Raw genomic sequence first — 20,926 nt, forward strand, 5'->3', positions numbered from 1 at the left:
GAATATCAACAAAAGTAAAAAAAATAATCATAGCCTTTGGGAAGAATCCAGACATTCACATGGAAATTGGGAGACAAAGTAGAGGCAGTAAACATTTGTTTACCTGGCCAAGAATTAAGCCTTTTTTGTAAAAAAAAACAAAAAAAAAAACAAAAAAAAAAAAACACATTTTTAGGAGTCCGGCGTAACAAAAGTGCTAAAAAAAAGTTTGCACAAGCATATGAAGGGGGTGTGATCAGGCCCCCCATAACTGCTTTAAGGGCAAACTTATTGCTTACTTACAGATAGATCATATCAAATGAAGGTAGTAAAGAAATTAGAACTGTTCACATCCAAAATGCTCGCCTTCTATTTAAGTTAAGCTCCACCCCTCATGAGGTGATCAGACTCGAACCAGATCTTCCATCACTGGAGGCAGCCCACTTGAGGCGGAAAATTCATGACTCTTGGTCTAAGATCTACTCAAAATCTCAGAGGGACCCATAAACTCATTTTAACCCCAACCAGAAGTACATCCTCTTCAATCCAGAGGCACCAATTAAACAAAAATGTTTGAGATTTGCCTACTACATATATTCAGCTGAAAGAGTCGACGGCTCCTGGAAGTCCACATCTAGTCACCTCTACTGCAGAGTTGACGACTATGAAACCGAAACTCCAGGCCATATCTGCAGCTGTTCTGGGTTGAGAAACAGTCAAAGAATATTCATATTACCCTGATCCAGGAAGCAGCCACTGCACTAGAAGAGGCCGCCACTGGCTCGCTTTCAGTCACAATCAAATGCTTTTAGCTGGAAAGTGACACAATCTGGCTAGATCTTACAAAAGACTTCAATTCCACGGACTACATTTCATTTACTGAATCTTATTAATTCCAAGTAGGCACCAGTGGCAGACTGCATCAACAGGTCACAGTAAATAAAATGGTCGCCCATAAATAATTTAATAAAGTATTTATTACAAAAAAAAAAGTTTTGAAAAGCATGCAGTTATTTCAGACTGCGTGTTAAGCACTACATGTGCTACAAACATTAGTACATGTGCAACTCAAAGCAAGGCATTGCAGTCAAGCAAGTGCAGGAGGGGCTGGGGCACCAAACAGGGAAGGAAGAGGCGCAGAGATGACTGGACAGCAGCAATGGGTACAGATTGCGGTTTCAAAGGACAGCCGACCCTGCTCTGATTCAATGAGTGACTGGAGCCGGGTGGGCGCCTCGCCCTCTGCTGCCTTCATCCCGCATGTCATGGTTCTGAGAGCACACGGTTCAGGAAGGTTCGGTTTCCTCCAGATAAGGTCCATTAGAAGAACTACAAATAATCGGAACAAAATGGAACTGTTAACAGTCGAAACATTTCAGGCCACAAACCGGAGAAGAGAAGTGTAGTTCACATTCAAGGCACCAGACTGAGTAGCTATTCTCCCGAATCAGCCCCGCCCACGTCTCATCTCAAAGTGCCAAGAAGCCATCATGATCCCTCAGAGGAGCTTTAGCAACACCAGCGGCAGGAGAGCAGCGAGTCCAGCCAGCATAGAGGGTTTGACAGCAGTGCCAGGGTTGCAGAGGTCACTGGCACAGCAGGAATGGGTGACCGTGTAATCGATGCCCAGAATAGAGTTGGTCTCGTTACTAAGACACTTGGTGACATCCAGGCACCCCTTGGCATGTATCTTTATTGCACCTGAAGAAATAAAAATGGTTAAAATCAGACTGGATGAGTTCAGATCACAGTGAAATATGGATGGGCAACTTAAGAAAGCTGGAGGTGTGCCCCCTTACAACACCCACTTTGTTTCCACCACTCTAAAGCTCAGAGCAACCTCATGTGGCACTTAGCACACCCTTCCTACCCAAGCAGAGACTGGACCAAAGCCCCATCAGATGGCCATGCTTGGGGCTCTTTTTGCCTGCCAGCAGCTGGCATGGACAACTTTTTGCAGGGCCACTGGAATTATTCGGCAGGGGAGGGCCTAATTATGTGGCAGTATGGAGTAAATTATGCAGTAAGAAAAAAAAACATTTTGTAGTGTAACGCAGCAAATTACGATAGTATTACTGGATTGTTATTTTTATACCTGTTCACAAAGAGTAGGCCATTTGTACCTGTTAAACACCCACTTTGTTTCCACCACTTTAAAGCTCAGAGTGACCTCAAGCGGCACTTACCACACCCTTCCTACCCAAGCAATAGACTGGACCAAAGCCCCATCAGAGGGCCATGCTACATATAAACACATACAAATTCCATATGCAAAAGTGCAGCAATACCATTACAAGGTTATTAAATAGAAAAAGCGTAAAAGAAAGGTGTTGTATATGACCTGTTACCATTACATTAAAAACATGTTTAAAATGGGCATTAAAATATAAACACGAATATAAAACTAGTTATTTGTGTTATTTATTTGTGCTTCTCATCCCTAACACATTAAATTGACAATTTGACAATTTCTTACTAACATTTCCCAAGGGCAAGACTCCCTTGTACCTATTGTGTCTACAGCATTCCGAATTCATTTATGGTTGCCCTGGAAATACTTAATCCTATTCATCACAACTTCAATCCTGATTTGGCCCTTAGAAAGCTTATGGCAAGTAAAATGTGCTGACACTGAATACAACTGGTAGTGATGCAGAGAAGCTGAAATAATTTTGAAAACCGATACAAGACCCAATTCCCATGTTTATGCAGATTGGTTTGATCCATTTCTTTCTAGGCTTGACATATATGGAACTACAAAAAATACATGCAAATCGGTTTCTTTAACCTTGTTTGGGAATAAAGAGCACAGATCATTCCCTGTTCCAGTGTTGTTAATAGCCCAACGTGACGCAATTGCATTTATGTATAGTACACCATATCTAAACTTCATATATAAACTTTGCTAATTGTGGGCGCACCGCATCAAGAAAGGGCTCAAAATTTGCTATGTCCTTAAACAAAAGGAACCTAGTTAGGGATTCGTTGGGTAGAACATATAACATGCTATTTTGGATGTAGGCCCAAAAGGTTGTTTAGTAGTTTCTTTGAGGCTACAGATAGAAATGAGACAGAAATGAGATAGACACGTGTGCCTAAGCCACAGAATTCTCCAATGCTGGTTCAACTTCAAAATCTCCTCTAAGCCAACCTTGTAGTGTAACAATTCTGGAGTGGACCAAATTCCGACCCAAAATAGGGGTCTTAATAGTGCGTGATGGTCAGTATTACTGGATTGTTATTTTTATACCTGTTCACACTGTTTACAAAGAGTACCCTATTTGTACCTGTTAAACAATCAAATCTAGCAATAAGCAACAGAAAGTTGTCCAGTCAACCTTTGCCAAGGGCCTTCCACCGCATGCCAATCTGTGCGGCTGCAATTTTAGTAACTTTAATCCTTTGCTAATTCTCACACATCCATCCATCTGTATATGTATAATTGTCTCCTGCTCAGATTATGCAACAAATGATTAGGTGCCAAATGCTTAATTTTACAGAAAACTCCATGGCCACACAACCTCCTAATTTCACTGGCTCTCTAATCAAAAACGTATTAGCTATGTCCCAGTGGCGAGCAAGCAGCAACTGTCATCTCACTTGACAACCCACTCATCCCAGTGATGGCTGCCTCTTCCACTGCATAATGGGGGTGCCAACATCTGCCATGTAGGGAGATGCAGGGCGTTTACCTCCATAAATGCATTTTATTAATGCACCCTTTAGTATTGTCACTTTAGCCCTCAAGTCACTTGACAACTATACTCTGGCAAATTGGCTACAGCTGCAAAGACACAAAAGCATGTCCAAGGTCTTGGGGTGTGTATGGGGGGGGGGGGGGCAGTATGTAAAGGTCATTGCGATATTGACACAGCTGTGCTTGCCCTTAGCCATTAAAATGTACCAATTCCCTATACATCTTGGTTTCCTTGTTCAGGTTTGTATCCAATACTAAAAAAGGTTTACCTTACACAAATGCACCGAGAGCAGAGTGGATTTTTCGGGTACAAAACTTATGAGCAAAGGATTTCTAATTTGTCCATGACGGTTTCTCTAAGAAAGATAGGTTTTGATAAAGATTTGAGACCTTGGAAAGTAAATCCTCATTTCCCAGCTGTAGGAACGGGTCACTTGTAAAGCATTACAACGACCCAAAACAGGCATCATGGCGCTAAAATAGGAGGCACAATGAGTATGTGAGCTATAGTAGGAGGTTAGGCCTGGATGGGCGAGGGATCCCAGTAAGTTTGTTGAACTGCAGAACTTCTGGGAGAAAAAGGTAACGCTGCGACTTCACTGGGGCCTTGTCCCCTTAACCTGCCAGAAAGAGCTCACTTTATCAGCGGCTGAAAATCTCTTCCGATTCTGCAATATGCTTCCGGAAGGTGTGTTTGGTCTTCCGGGTTTGAGACGAAAGGGTTTCCGGTTCAATAGGACAAGAAGCTGCTACACAGTTTCTTTAAAAGTTTGGCTTATGAGTAGGGGAAGACTGGCAACAGAAACCGGCCCTGGCAAACTGCTCGGCCTGCCCCCCCCTGGGGGGCTGAGAGGGGTGTGGGCAAGCAGTTTGCAAGGGCCGGTTTTGGCCGATTGTTACAGGGGGCTGCCATTGCTGGACTCCTGTAACAAAAGCAGCCCCCCAGGGTGCCAAAACTGGCCCCCACCCTAGCGGCCCACCAGGGAAACGCCCGGTGCCTGCTACAGCCAGTCTGGCCCTGCTTATGAGAAAAGAGACTGGAGCTGTGTTTGACACTCACTTTAATCACGTCCTGTAGGGTCGGTCTCCAGACTAGCCGTCTATTAAAGTGCAGGGCTCACAATTATCTATCACTTGCTGGTGTCTTTAGGAATACAGGTAGAAGAAATCTAGGAGGAGACTAGGATAGAAGTGGAACAAAAGAAGTGGGATGGGTGATAATGAGGACTAGAGAGAAGCAACAAAGTAATAAAAACAATCACTGGCACAGCCAATAGGTCGCGCCTTGGGGACCCTATGTGTTTAGCCAGATATAGGCAATGTTTTTAAGGTATGTTGTAGAGCAATGTAGCTGCTGTGTTTAGTACTGTAAAGTTTGTGCGCAAGTTGTGCTTAATGTAGTGACATAAGGGCACTGGCATGGTGTGGAATGTAGTGGTGTGTTGATATGATGTGTGTTGGTGAAATGTAGGTGACGCGCCTTTTGAAATCCGGCTGACACGTACCTTTGCTTTCCTGCCTTCCTTTCCTGCCGTGAGGGGAACGGCCATCGAGGGGGAGATTTTGCCTGCAGTCCAGTCTCGCCGACGCCGTGAGGGGAACGGCCACCCAGACTACAAGCCCCAGAATCCCTGGCACTGGGCGCATGCCGATGGCGATCTCCGGCAGCATCTAGGCCTTTCAAAGGCCCTGCAGGAGCCCCGCAGCGCGGGATGCGCGCGGGCGGCGCCGTCCTTGCCCGTCACTGACCGTACCTGACTGGGCCTCCCCCCCCCTAACGAAGATTTGCTGCTGACAAGGACGTAAGGTACTGGGGAGCTCATTTCTAACGGGTCAGCGCTGTGTGTGCATTTCTTGTGCTGTATAGCCGTTAGGGCTTTCTTTTGTGATTATACCTGGTCTTGTCCAGTCTTCCCCCCCCCCCCCCCACGTGTTGACACCAATTGGGAGTAGTTGGTGTAGGGGCAATTGACTATCAATAATTTTTTATTCCCATTATCTCCCAGCCACGGCATCTGGCAATAGCACTGTTAGGTAGCGCCGGGGAAAGGACACAAGCATATCAGGTCACCTGTTTAGCCCAAGGGAGGTCATTCCTTAGACTAAAAAAAACAAAAATAAATTAAAAAAAAAAAAAAAAAAAAAAAAGGCCGGGACTCTGCTTATCTTGGTGGTTGCTTGACTTGTTGGTTCTGCAATGCCCCCTAAAGACACTAGAGGCAGAGGGGCCAATGTCCATCTTTCAGGAACTATGGACCAATTTATCACCAAGGTAAACTGTCATCGACCAAGAGATCACATTGCTGGAACGTCGCAGGACCTTGTGGTGGCAAGGAGGTACTCTATGGGTCATATTGCGCTTGTGCAGTCTCCTGATCATCAAGTCCTAAACGGTGATGATGCTCCCTGTTCACATCTTGATTCTCCAACTATAGATATAACACCTAGTGGTACAACTGCTGTATCTATGGGGGACCAGTCCACGGTCTCAGATTCGTTGACATCGCCCTGTCTGCTACCATTTGCTTCCAGCATAGTGCCAGAGCCTAGCACCAGGCAATTACGCGAGAGGAATCCTGGTGCCATTCCAAAAAACAAGCAAGGGCCCCGTACTAATAATGGTGGGAAGCACAAGACTGGTAGAAAGAAGCTGTTGGCTGTAAGTCATACTAAAAACTCTAGTATGCCTTTGCAAAAGCAACCCCCTTTGGCGGCGTCAGCAAATAAAGTTGTATCCTCAGACCATTCATTATCCACCAGAATGGCATACCAAGTTGCAAATGGAGGGACCAGCATAGATGATAAAACGGAGGGAGGGGCCCCTGAGATGTCCAACTTCTATGATGCAATTAGGCTTCTCCTCCGTCCCCTAGAGGACAGAATTTCTAAGATTGAGCAGCATTTACTTAGTATAGAGCAAGGTTTTGGGGGAATTGTAGATTCTTTAAAGCATGTCCCTCACCATAGGGCCCCCAAATTACTGGTTACTCCTGGAGCAGAAAATGTTCCAGCTTCTTTAAATAATCCCCCTGTATTGTCTATAGATCACCAGGCCTCCTCTGATGTTATTATGGGCACAGCTGTGCCTTTTGCTACTAAGCCCCCCCGGCACGATATATCCCAACCTAAGGAGGATGGGAGGACTGCCTCCCCCCAGATTACCAGGAGGGATAATGTCCCAAATTTACCTCTGGAGGCTTCTCCCTTTGTGGTAATCCTTACAGGGGTCCCCGAATTGAGTACCCACGAAGTAGAATCTCCCACCATTTTAAAGAATAGGGTTGTGCATTGGCTCAATAAAAATAGACCATTGCCAACACACAGTGTGCAAGATTCTTATGGTTAGGAGGGTCTCATGGGTAGGCCATTTGGCCAAAAATATTAGCGGGGACTGTGTCTTAATTAATTTCAATGACCCCAAAATAGTGGAGTTCATTTGTAATTGGAGACACCCTAGCACAGGAACATCCATACGTTCACTCCCCCTGACCCATTTCTATCCCCCTGGTCATTTCACCTCACCAATGGATGGGTGGACATTGGTCCAGCGAAATGGGAGGAGTTTCCCGCAAGGGGGTTGGCTCAGACCTATACCACCTTTAGATCCTACTGTCATTCAAAATCGCTTCAGCACCCTGGAGGCTGATTGACTGACTCCAGGGCAGTGGTGGAGCACCCTCCAGTCCTTCGCTCCAGTCCTTCGCTATCCCCGAGTTGCTATACCTCTGAACCCACAACACCACCAAATTCTTTGGGTCTAGATTCATCCACCCCCGTTATTCCAACACAGAGGGTTATTATTAATAACATTGATTCACATCTGGTCCATCCCCTAAACATCGCAGGTCCATGGGTTGACTCTTCTAGCCATCTCAAGCTTGCGTCGTGGAACGTGGCAGGTTTGCGCAGCAAGCTCTCTTCCGGACTGGAATGCTTTTATTGATGGTTATGACCTGTGTATGTTCCAGGAAACCTGGAGCCTTGAGCCATTGTATAAGTCGGGTTTTTCTTGTTATTTTGTTCCTGCCACCACGGTGGGCCGAGGCTGCCCCATCTGGTGGACTTATGGTTTGGGTTAGGGCAGAACGTAATCTCAAGATAACTCAGCATATCTGTTCCACACTGGATGTAATGCGGCTATCCATCAAGTGCTCCAGGAGCAATTATACTTGGGAAATTTTTAATGTATATGTACGGGGAACCCAAGGGGGTGCAAAATCTCCTACTATCTCTGCCCTCTCCGACCTGCTCCACTGCTGCCATTCAGACTCCTTTCTTTTGGTTGGCGGTGATTTTAATTGTTCATTCGAGCCCCTTGCAACTGATGACGTCCTGGGAATTTAGGATGAGGACGCCAGATGGGGCGTTCCGTCTTTGTCACTCAAGCCAGTGAAGAGATGGTCACCAGTTGTTATTCAAATAAATGCTCTATCATTAGAATTTGGGCTAAGAGCTGCCAATGGACGCACAATTTCCGATGTATTGGGAGCTAATACCTTCAATAGGGTCCCCTCCCAAAGCAGAATAGACTATATAATGATCGATAGGAGGGCATGGAAATTAGTCATAGATATGGCTATTATACCAACAATAAATAGCGATCATAATGTTGTGTCCCTTAAAATGCGGGAAACATGGCTCAGTAAAGAGTTCATACCCACTCCCGAAATGCGTATGTTGTCCAAGACAGTTTTACCATCTAACTGCAAAAGGTTTCTTAAATGGCCTAAATTTATCTTGAGTGACTCAAAACTTATTACCCTTGAGGAAATTCTTGCTGACCAGACTCTTAAGCTCTCAGCAGTTTGCAGGGATGGGGCAGGCCCTGCTGCAGCAGTGAAAGTCTACGTGGAAACTATCGATTCGATAGGTTCTTTATTTCTTGACCATAATAAAAAAAGTCAAACGAGTGTCAAGCCAGCGCAGAAGTGGTTTAATAGGAATTGTAGATTTAAAAAAAACCAAAAAAAGAACACAAACAGCCTGGTCCTTGCCATTAAAACTAATAATCCGGGTGATGTTCGGCTGGCAAGACTGCATTATAGGCAGTCCATTGCAGCTGCAAAGAAAGATTGGGAAGAGCTGCGTTGGGATAGCCTAAAAACTGCGTGCCATTAAAAAAATGCTGAGCTCTTCTGGTCTTTAGTGAGAAGATTTTCCAGATGTGAATTGGACCAAATTCCCAACCACATAACAGATAGGGAATGGTTTGAGCACTTCCCTAAATTATATGTAGGGGACGAGCAAATAGGTGATCCTCGCCCACGAGTTGGGAATATAGCCATTGACTCTGTACAACCCCCATTTACTAAGATAGAGAAAAGGGAGGTCGAAGTAGCAATTAATAAGATCGTACCTGCAAAAGCCCCGGACCTGATGGCATCCCAGGTGATTTATTTAAAGCTAATGTGGAGGATGGGCCTCTTACTTGGAGCTCTTTATTAATGCCTTGCTGGAGGGCTCACCGGTACCAAATTCTACACTATTCACAAAGCTGATTATGTTTAATACATTTTTAATTATTTATTGTATTTAAAAACCTTTTTTACGACTTGTTCTTATATGTATTTCATTGAATTGTGTTACTATGTGTAAATGCGCTTTTATGATATTACTTGTCGAAATAAAGCTGTTGATGAAGAAATGTAGGTTTGTATATCATAACAAACTTTGAGAACAAACTTTGAGATTATAATTGAGTACCTCACATTTCTTTATTTAATGATATACCTTTAGAAATGAAATTTGCTGAGAAAATAAAAATTGTGATTTGTCAGGCTGGACACGTGATAGCTAGGAATAAACATCAAAATGCAGTAGGGCACCATATAAGGGCCCCATCTTTCCCTCAAAAGGTCTTTGAGCATTTGTGTTGCGCACTGCAAATATTTCTGTTATCCGTAGTGATTTTGTAGATTGGTAACTCATGATTGTGTTCGCTCTGCAAGCAGGTTGTAGCAACAAAAAAATTGAAATTCATAAATTACGTTTTTTAAATTAAATCTCATAACTAATTTGGAAAGAACATTAATACTCCAGAACACATTACATGATTCCATTCAATGCGATTTTATTGTGCTACGATTATTTAAGCTACTTAACAGATATGTTTCAATAACTTGGTGAGGTTTCCTTTAGAATATTTTGCAGTGGCCATAGTCATGACTTAAAAATGTCCCACTGGGCCACACATAAGCCTGCTCCTTAGCCAGAACGTGAAGACCTAAGAACCCAGAGAAGGCACTCGTCCACAGGAATGGTATTCACCAAAATCAGATGCCCCACACAAAATGGAATTTAATCACAACAGGTAACAGACCAGGGGAGAAAGCCTGCAATCTTTCCTCCTAGTTGTTCATCCCGTGGCCCAGGCACAGATTTGTTTAATGCAATATCACGTGGGCCTATCCTAGTTTAACTCTTGACTGAATTATGTGGCACTGCCAGAAGATGAAATCCGATAACCCATGCATTTCCTTGCAGCGCTTCTGAAAGCCCTTTACAAAGCCTGACTGATCACCTATGTGCTGCTTATTGCTATATTTGGGTGTTACACTGGTACTAATGAGGCGAATCCAAAGCTCCGTGTTAGCATGTTCACAAAATTGCAAAATAATGAAGTAATTCCATCACAAAATGTGGGGCATTGTGCCTTTTAATTGGTCTTTTCTTGCCACACATTTACTCAAACCTGCTGCATATTTTGCCATCCCCTGCCAATTAATTACGGTGGCCCCAATTATTACCCTCACACAGTAGGAACCTATCCACGTCTTTTTATATATATATATATATATATTCAGTCTGTACTGCAGAAGTGCAATCGCATGCATATTCAATAATTCAGGTGTTGTAAAATCGTAGCGTGCCATGGTATACAGACTGATAATGCTCCGGAAGTGGAAGCATAGTGTCCATGGTATACACATCAGTAATGCTACGGAACTGGAAGCATAGTGTGCCATGGTAAACACCAGTAAGGCTCTGGAAGTGGAACATTTCCAGTAATCGGGAATGGAAGCGTAGTGTGCTATGGTATGCACACCAGTAATGCTGCAGAATCATAGTGTGCCATGGTAAACACACCGGTAATGTTCCGGATGTGGAAGCGTAAAGGCAATGGTATACACACCAGTAATGCTCCAAAATGAGAAGCCTAGTGTACCATGGTATACACACACGGGTAATGCTGTGGAAGCGTATTGTGCCATGGTATACACACCGGTAGTGCAAGCATAGTGTCCATGGTATACACACCGGTAATGCTCCAGAACTGGAAGAGTATTGTGCCATGGAAAACACATTAGTAATGTGTCAGAAGCATAGTGTGCCATGGTAAACACACCAGTAATGCTCCTGAAGGGGAAACGTAATGTACCATGAAAACACAACGGTAATGCTCCAAAAATGTGCCATGGTAAACACACCGGTAATTTTCCGGAAGTTGAAGCGTAATGGCCAAAGTATACACACCGGTAATGCTCCAAAAGTAGAAGCGTAGGGTGCCTTGATATACCATCCAGTAATGCTCCGGGAGTGCGGCGGTCTACTAAGCTGACAAGACTATGCCTGCCTTGCAGGAGTGTGCTGCCTTCTTAGAAGATATTGTAATTCAATAAATAACGTGCATGCAATCAAATAAACCAATGGGAGATAGTGTCAAATTAAAAAGAGCAAGAAACAAATAAAGGAGTGACCATGAAAAAGAACCACAGACAAGTATGCGCTGTGAAAGTGAAAGTGACCGCGCTAGGTTTAATTTGTAACATGATCCACGACAAGGGAGGAATGCAGCTGGCAGGCTGCTGCTCACTCCCGACAGCTGGAGGCCACGGGAGTGATCATTTAGAGAAAAGGTGGGACATGCACCCGCCATTGGCCAATTGCGAGCTTTCATTTTTGAAAGCCAAACGCAAAGGCCAATAGTATTTGTGGAAATTGAAAAACCACATGGAAAAGTCGGGAAGTCTGGAGTGATTCCAAGAGGCCTCCCCGTAGAGCACCGCATGCGCGCTGCGCTAGGCCAGACCAAAAAAGGGAGGTGGGAAGAAGAGCAAACCAGAGGCTTGCACAGGGTAGGAAAAGCGAAATGAAGGGAGGGGTGTGTGGAAAAGAGCATGACGGAGGTCGAGTGGCAGCAAAAACGAGAAGCTGGTGGAAGCAGCGGGCGGAAGTCACATGATATTTTGATAAAGGAGAGGGTTTGAGAAGGGTGGAAAAAAAAATATACCACAAAAGAGTGGAAATGGAGATACGGAAAAAAGGGTCACCATAATGATCAGATTGTAAATACTACAACCCTTCACCCTATAGTGGAAGACAAAAAAGCGGGAGCCCCTTACCCCCATGATAAGGGGCTGGCAGATCCGTCTCGTCCTCCTGAAACAGAATTTCCAAGTCCTTTGCAAAATCACCAGCATTTCCAGCTACTCAGGAATGTGCCCAACATTTTAATATGGCGATTGCAGATGTTTCAAAACGAATTTGCACTCTTGAACCCTCAACCAGATATCTTACTTGCCTAGGATTACTCTCCTCACCCCCCCCCCCACCTTCGATCTCCCTCAGTGGTGTTGCCCCCCTACCCATTTAATGTCAGTCGATTTGTAGAGCGCTACAAGTCACCCAGGAGTGTAAAAAGGTGCTGTGGCAAGAACCATTAGGATCTTCAGGCCAACCCAGAAAGAAAACAAATGATCAAAAGAGGGAGCAGAGACCTTGAACCACGGTGCCTGTGTGATAGCCAGGCTTTAAGTGGTCCAGGTCCTGCCAGCGCTCAGCACCAGTAGTCCTATAATGTAGGGGCTGAGAAGGGTCTCTAGGAAGCTCTCCATTTTTGCCCTCACCCCAAGGGTGAAAATAAAATCTTAGCTCTACAGCAGTACCACCCTTCGCTGCCTTGGATGTACCTTCAAAGTGACTCCGTTCTTTCAGAACTGAATCCTTTTCAATGTGCTATACAATGAAGCATTGTTTTTGCTCTGGTCTTATGCAACTAACAATCATTAATAAAGCCAATAGGCCTGGCTTGTTGTAACTGCAATGTTACTTGTATTATATATCTGGGTGCAACAGGTGTGCAACGCCCATAGGGGTAAAAGGGCTTCAGCCCCCATACCCTGGTGTGTCTCAACTCGAGCTGCTGTGGTCTCGGCAGGGCAGTGTCTGGAGTCTCATCTCCGGCACGCCCAGTTTTTCACTGGTCTTTAACCCCTTCAGTGCCCATGACGAGACTATCTCGTCATGAACCCCGCCCGCTAATTCAACGCCCGGCACAGGGCGGGGAAAGGGTAGGGGCACAGAAGGGGTTAAAACCCATTTGTATATTTACATACCTTTGTAAACTGGTTATAGAGTCTTTGTTTTTTTCTGGTTCCAGTGCCCCCTGCCCCCCCAATCTGCCTATTGCTTTGCAGTACTGTGAGAATGCATTTCATGAAAAGGAATTTAAAGTAGGGTTGACAAAAGGTAAATGCCAGCCATGTGTTGTTTAAAGAGCCTGCAAAGACCGAGTCTTGACACTAACTAGGGTTATAGATTAAAAAACAAGGTATGTATTCATTTGTAATGTGACTTCTGTCTTTGTTCCCTTTAATTATTTCCTATAGTAGCGCTTTAAGTGGGCCGAGGCCTGTTGGTGCTCAGCACCGGCAGATCTTAAAAGCAGACACACTCAGAATGGGAAAAAATAAAAAAATATATCTTAACTCTGCAGCAGGTCACTGTTTTGGTGCAACTTATATTTTTGAAGTTCTGAATTGCTAAACTTTAAGTGCTTTACATGAGCACCAACAAGGACATCTACATTTATTTTTTGTTAGGCACAGGTGATAACGTGATTTACCCAGAAACACAGGATGTTGAGCCGACGCGGAGACTCAAACCTGCTTCTTTAGCACCAAAGTTGGCAGCTCTAGCTATTACGCCACAGCCTCTTGCGCAAGAACTAAAGCATTTTCAATATTATATACACAACTAAGCCATAGTGTTATGTATGCGTGTAGTATAGTTATCTGACGCAACTAACAACCTTTGACAAAGCCAATAGTCCTGGCTTATTGTAGGAGTAATGTTACTTATGGGGAGTCAATAACAGAAGCAGCAAAATACCCGTCGGGCGGCACATTATGCTGAGCACAGATTTCTAGCATAAATGTTTTAAGCCAAACCCTTAATTAAGTCAGCTACACCACTCCGAGAGAGACCCCCCCCCCCCCAGTCCACACTTAAGCCCTGCATAATAGCAATAGTTTAACTTACATCTGAAACTCTACACCATCAATAGCATGCAGATTTACTTCGAGTGTCTGGGAATGCACCCTGCATTCAGACAACTCCCTCCTTATTGTCACACTGCTCACCCTGCAGTCGCACGAGCACACTACTCCCCCTGCACTTATGTGACACTACACTCACCTGTCCCCCCCCTCACTGCTTAATCTGCAATCTCACTCAAACAAGCCCATCACCAACATGCATTCATTTGTTCCACTCTGCACTCACATGCACACCGAATTTCATATGGTCCTCACCCACACTGCAGTCACTCCTCTTACCCTACTCTCACACCGTTGCATTGCCACTCCTCACTCACATGCACACCGAATTTCATATGGTACTCACCCACACTGCAGTCACTCCTCTTACCCTACTCTCACACCGTTGCATTGCCACTCTGCACTCACATGCACACCGAATTTCATATGGTCCTCACCCACACTGCAGTCACTCCTCTTACCCTACTCTCACACCGTTGCATTGCCACTCTGCACTCACATGCACGCCGAATTTCATATGGTCCTCACCCACACTGCAGTCACCACACTGCAGTCACTCCTCTTACCCTACTCTCACACCGTTGCATTGCCACCTGCACTCACATGAGCTCCTGCCACCCACACAGTGCTAGGCCAGCCCTGGCTGAGAGTGTTAGCCCCCCGCAGTTCAGGTCTACTTGCGCCCCTGGGGTGCAATGACAGAAGCAGCAAAATACCAGTTGGGCGGCCGCTAAGCACAGATTTAGCTTGTGTTTAAGACACGCCCTTAATTGTATGGGTCACGCCCCTTTGAGTACCCCCGAGTTTTCCATTCCACTTAAAGCAATGGGTGATACTGGGTTGGGCCGAGCTGCACAAGGGTGAAAGATGCCAACAGCGGATGGAGCCACACCATACAACCACGTGCACGTCACGTGATATCTCAGCCTTCAGAGCCACGACCAGAGAATCAGCAGCATGCTGGAGTGATGGCACCCACCAAAGACACAGCACGTGCTCGGGGAGACCAGACTGCAGGCACGTGATCTAGAAACCAACCGGGGCTTAATACATTTACAGTGACCGAGAAGATGACTTCCTACTATTAGAGACCAAACTCCTACCCACTGATCCTACAATTAAAAAATAAAAAGCAATTCCAGCCGCCAGGGGCGCTAGGCTTCCGTCACCTACCTTTAGAAGCTGTGCGGGTGTCGCAGGTCTGGAGGGGGCCACAGGTGGCAGTGGTGATGGCCAGACACGGATAGTCACACTGCCTGCAATCCAACCCCTCACCTGAAGGAGGAGAAAAAAAAAAAAAAAAGATTAGAAGCCACAAAGCACTGGACAACATTGCAGGCGAACAAGACAAGTTTTAGACTTTACGGAAACTCGACCAAGTCACCCTCTCCCCATACACACCAGCAAGTAAACTAAACCGACTTTGTAAGGATTGTGGGATCAAATGCAGTGTGGCATAACGGACCGGAGCTGCCGCCTTTGGAACTGCTCTAAATTAGAGTCTTAGCGTCAGCTCAACATGCGATTCTGGGAAAATCACTTAATCTCCCCATGCTTATGTAAAGTGATCCATACCATCTGTTTGGCACAGCATATTAAACAAACAAAATTTAAAAAAAAAAAAAAAGCCCCACACAAACACAAAAGCCCCCAAATTTCCTAGAAGTTTGCAGTACAGTTGGTGGCATGCAACGCAGAGTCCATCACACAGGATGGTAAATCTGTAACAAGCATATGATAGGAGTCCTGTCGCCCCCTGCCCCCCACCCATACTCCCTACTCCAGGATCTGCCAAGAAAAACGCAGTCCACAGATGCTGTGTGCCCTTCTGGCAGCAGCGCCAGGCCTATGACAGTCTCCTGGTCCGCACCACCCTCCTATATGTCTGCAAGGCGTGGCACTCCGTGTGTGCTGATGTACCCTTGTGCCCACAGCCTCTGAGGCACTTATGACTATCAGCCCCACCAACTACAGTCAGCAGCATTCTGGTGTCATAGGTTCTATGCAGAATGTTTAGCTGCACGAAGCGGAACCCTATCTTAATCGCCACCTCTTTTGGACCCATGTGGGCCTCATTCCAATCGTTTGCCAATATCCCGTTCCCATAGCCCCCCACCCTCAATGCCACCAAGCCAATCCACACATTGGAAGAAGCTATCGGGGGATGAAGTATGGTGTATACTAGTATGCGTCTCTAATCATTGGAGGTAAGGAAGAGCGAGATTTTACTGAGGCCCAACACCCTAGCTCCTCCCGGGAAACACTTCATTTGTTGCCAATACCAGGGTAAATCCTCCTCTGCCAAGTGGGCACAGTTTGAATCCGATGGCTAGGGTACATGTCACCGGAAGAGCTGAATCTCAGATCCTGGTGCCTTCACACACCCGTTAGGGTATCATGATTCGTCATTGAACACACTCGGGCCAGCGCAGCAATGCCCGACGGTGCTACGGGCTTCTTTGATCTGGAGATGCCGTGTAGATTAATGCAAGTGTGGGAATTAAACTAGTTTGGCGAGCGAGTTGTGACCAAAATCGGCTCTGGTATTGGTAACCTAAAAACATTTATATGCAATGGTACCAGGACTAAGTAAAAACAGTGGTGCTTTCATATGGTCTTCAGGTACCAGGATAGCTACTAGTCAGAAGTGGTCACTAGTTTGGTCAACATGTTTCTTGTCTTGAGAGCTCCATGGTTGGGCGGCACTTTGTCAGGACCAAGAAAGAATCCGTTAATGCCCCTATCCGGGGCTAAGGATCTCCACTCTAAGAAAATATGGCCTATTCGTGTTTACCGAGGTCCCCTGGATGGGTGCCGTCAATGATTCCACCTACAAGGAGGAAACACAAGGTGCAAAGGTACAAGTGACACATTTTTAAATAGAGGTCAAGGTGTACCATACAGGTGCAATAGGGGATTTACAAGTTCTGTAAAAAGTGACTCCGGCCTACTTGATTATTCAATCGTGATGGAAGGTTTCTACTCAAAAGTCATGCCAAGAACCAAGCCCACGTCATGCCGCACTGGCCATTTTTAATTTGTCAATTCGAGACGGCGGATACCCTATTATATCGGGAATTAACACTTTAAATAAGTTTGCAAAAAAAGTTGCGGCTGTAAGGCAGACGAAAAAGATACAAATAAAACCACACCTGAAATCAAGGACATAGGGCAGGGTCAGGTGTGGGGCGTCAGGCTGCCCAGTGCACCCCCACCACACTTGGGGTGACCACAACGTACATACAAAGTATCTTCAAGGCGAGTTTGTACTATATAAAACTGCAACAAAAAAAATTGTAAATCCTTACTGATCAATCCAACTTGACCCAAGAGCCCCACGTTTCACAACTAGTGGCGATGGGGCTGGTTTGGAACAAACAGTTCAGGATTTGTTTTCCCATTAAAAAGCTTCAATGGGATGAAGTCAAGCAGTGTAGCACCGCCGTCGCTCTGAGCGACATGTTTTTTGGCGCTCCCGCAATGGATTCCCGCCCGACCACCCTTTAACAGTCCCATAACCACCCTCTCAGGTGCAGTTAATCAGTTTTATAGCGTCAGTTATCAAAGCGAAGGATGTCCAAGCACTTTACAATACTCACAGATTACAGAGGCAATCAAAAATCACACATTACAGAAGACCGAGGTCTACAAGGGGTGGGATGGACATGCCCTCCATACCGGTGGGCAGTATACTTTAGGGGGGCTTGGTCTGGAGAAGCGCAAACTCGGGATTTGAAACGTATCACAACGGTTGGGGGTAAATGATTTCTGCCCACATTAATCCTTTGTGAAACATTAGAATAAAAGTCTGGGGGAAAAAACAAAACCAGTACGCTCCAATTTAAGATTGAAGTCTGCGTTTCAGTTCTTTGATGACAGTAAAGAGCTCACTGTTTTACATTAGGAGTTTAAAGTGTAAACTGAAAGTAACAAAGGAAGTCTAACGAAAGCAGTAACCCACTGACCTATTAATGTTATATTCCCTTTTGATTGGCATGGTACACATTCTTTGCAGCAGGCATATTAACTAGAAAACAGGCGCCCCCACGCTAAGTTTGCACCCGGTGCGGTGTCACCGGTCGCACGGCCCTGAGAAATCGCGTTTTACAGCTTGGGGGATTCAAACGAACATGACGGGGCAGAAGGCCGCGTTATAACAGGGGAGGGCAGTGGACGCTTCAGAAGAACAACGTCGATGGCTGGAGGGATCAATCAAAACAACATTTAAAAGGCCCCCCTCTCTAAGAGTAGAGGCCCCTGGGACAAAAAAAGGTCACCTAGTTGCTTATAGTCAGTAGTTAATGAGGACCCCCAGGGTGGGCTGCAGGTGCCACTATGCCTTATCTGGTGGGAAGCAAGGCGGTTCAGAGTTGTGCGGATTTTTTGTTTAAGTTCACATCGAACGACATATACCTACATTGGCGGCGAGGGCGCATCTTTCTTTACGTATACACCACCCACAACAAGGGCTACATCATCAAAGGCGCTTTGTTAAGCCCCGTCCTTACCCAGGTCCAGGCTGCAGAGCAGCAGGAACGCGGCGCTGAGAAAGGTCTTCATGCTTCTAGGAGCTGGATAGAGAACCGTGTACAAGCGAAGCTCAGGAAACTGGCGGTAACAATGAAAGGGGGTGGGGCAGGACCTGCTTATAAACCGACCCTCAGGTGGGGCCCGACCGGCCGCTATGCCTTTGACCCCTCCCCACTAAATGCCGGTGATTGATTCCGTGACGGTGTGTGCGGTTTATCAATTCACGGGTCCAGGGCTCTCTGGGCGCTACGTTTGTTCCTCAGTTTATTTCATGCAGCAGTTTCGCTATTTGGGGTGCTGCGCTCGTTTGCAGATTTTTTTTCCCGTTATCGGTTTATGTCCACGTTTGTGCATATCTAATCAGTTATTAATGTAATCATTTTCTTGTTTTACTCTCTCGTACGTGGTTTGTTCATTTACGATCGCTCTGATTTTCAACTCTATTGATGGTGTTGTATTTTCATTAAACTTTGAGTTATTTTTTTGAATGTTTATCATGTATTCCTTATTACCGCTTCCCTTAAGTATTGAAGCAGCGCGGTGTTTTTTTAGGTCTCGCCTAACGACGCAGCGAAGCTGCTCGCTAGCGAGATCTATTGTTGCGGACTTGACTTTGGAAGGGGGACAGGAGATGTGCACTTTCTCAGACCGACGATGTGCACGCTCACGGCGTGTGTATCAGCTTGCTCCGGGACAGCACATGGGCACGCGCACAGCGTGTCTTGCAGCTTGTGCCTGGAGCTTGCCCCCGGACAGCAGATGAGCACGCGCAGGCGTCTCTAAACTTTCAGGCGCTCCCAGCCACGGCGCGCTCGCCTGGACAGTCCCATCGGCCTGAGTTGGACGCGCACAGCGCCTCTTAACTTTCGAGCGCTCCCACCGTGCGCTCGGCTCGACAGCCCCATCAGCCTGAGTTGGCGGCGGGTCTGCGCTTTGTGCACGGCTGAGGAGAAGCGCTGTTTCTCACTCAGGAGGGACTCCGCTTGCCCCCTGTCCCTGCCGGCATCCTCCCAATGCGCTCAAGGCTGAAGGCGGGAGGCTTCTGCGGCTGCAGTCCCCATGTACTTACGAGGCGAAGGAGCAAGGTGGACAACAAGCATTTGCAATGCAATCGGTCTCGCCTTTGGGACCTTATAAGTATTTAGCCATGCAGTACATTATACTGGGCACTGCAACATCTACTGTTCTTAACATGGAATTCTTCCCAAAGTTGGGGGTTGCTTAAAGCAACATATTTAAGGGGAGAATGAAGAATGAAAAAGGTATTATTTTATTTTACCTGTTCAAAATGTCGAGGGTCACCGGTGATGGAACGATTCAGATAGGGCAAGCTGAGAGAGTGTGCGTGAGAGAGCTTTAGTGAGAGAGTGTGTGTGTGAGGGTGAAACTGTGTGAGAGAAGAGAGGGGGTGTCTGAAATCATGTGCAAGAAAAATGTGTGTGTGAGTATAAATTGGTTGCGTGTGTTTGAGAGAAAACGTGTGCATAAGAATGTGTTTGATAAACAACTTAAGAAGTAGTTCATATATAGGTCTGTTTGGGAAAGTGTGGTGTCTGAGAAAGAGAATGTGTGTGTGAAAGAGTGTGTGAGAGAGAGAGGGCACGAGAAAGGTGAAATTCATAGTGCAGCTAAAAACGAGGCAAAAGCAGGAGAGAGCAATGCAGCAACACGGGAGAGCTGGGCAATCTGCAACGATCAGTGTTTGGAAATTGTGGTATGGTCCAATGAACAAAACATGCACACAAATGTTAGCAAAGCACTTTGGGTATTGAGATCTATATGAACGGAAGTGACTGGCTACAAATTAACTATAGTATCGCTGAAGAAGCTAGCATCTCTTTGCTAAACAGGCATTCACAGATGCAAGATGTTTTAACCAAAATATAAGGGGATATGTGAGGAAACCACATAGTGAACAAATCATGTAATATCTGGTATGCTAAAAGCAGTTTCAGGAAATACATCAATCAAATATAGCACCTTTGCTATCCTTATTAATACAATATTTTAGATGGTGTAATTTCGTTGATGAAGTTACCCAGAATCCATAAAAAACAATTTGTCCCGTAACGCAGTTCGTTATGGCCGATGCTAGGCATGTTTCACCTCAAGATGGTGCAGCACTTTTTATAGGAACCCGTCCTGTTTCTTGCTCTTCTACAGTTAGCATAGGCAGAATAGCTGACTGTGGGGGTATCAGGGCCGGACTGGCCGTAGCGGGCACCGGGCAATCCCCTGGTGCTCCGCACGGGTGGGGGCCGGTTCTGGGCCCCTGGGGGCCATTTTTGTTACAGGGCCGTTTTTGCAGCATAGCTGCAAAATCGGCCCTGTAACAAAAACGGCCGAAAACCGGCCCTGGCAAAGAGCTCGGTGGCACCCCCAAGCCCTGGGGGGCCAGCCAAGCACTTTGCCAGGGCAGGTTTTGGTTCCCAGTCCGGCCCTG

General features: G+C 45.9%; 1 protein-coding gene across 1 annotated transcript; it reads right to left on the bottom strand.

The window, feature by feature from the left end:
* Positions 1-936: 936 nt before the first annotated feature.
* Positions 937-18,618, bottom strand: LOC146822055 (sperm acrosome membrane-associated protein 4-like). Its single transcript, XM_085609421.1, has 3 exons — positions 18,462-18,618; positions 15,127-15,228; positions 937-1,680 (listed from the first exon to the last, which is right to left on the bottom strand). The coding sequence occupies exons 1-3, from the start codon at positions 18,511-18,513 to the stop codon at positions 1,478-1,480; spliced, it is 357 nt and encodes a 118-aa protein (XP_085465547.1). The 5' UTR covers positions 18,514-18,618; the 3' UTR covers positions 937-1,477.
* Between the last annotated feature and the right edge of the window lie 2,308 nt (positions 18,619-20,926).

Source organism: Triturus cristatus, chromosome 6 (assembly GCF_964204655.1).
Source record: "Triturus cristatus chromosome 6, aTriCri1.1, whole genome shotgun sequence".
NCBI classification, from domain to species: Eukaryota; Metazoa; Chordata; class Amphibia; order Caudata; family Salamandridae; genus Triturus; species Triturus cristatus.

What these genes read in the sequence shown, in the direction of transcription:
- LOC146822055 (XM_085609421.1), bottom strand. Translation starts at nt 18,513, where the DNA reads ATGAAGACCTTTCTCAGCGCCGCGTTCCTGCTGCTCTGCAGCCTGGAC. An exon ending in GCTCTGCAGCCTGGACCTGG is followed by an intron (nt 15,229 to 18,461) that starts GTAAGGACGGGG and finishes CTCCTCCTTCAG; the next exon opens with GTGAGGGGTTGGATTGCAGG. An exon ending in CACCCGCACAGCTTCTAAAG is followed by an intron (nt 1,681 to 15,126) that starts GTAGGTGACGGA and finishes TTATTTCTTCAG; the next exon opens with GTGCAATAAAGATACATGCC.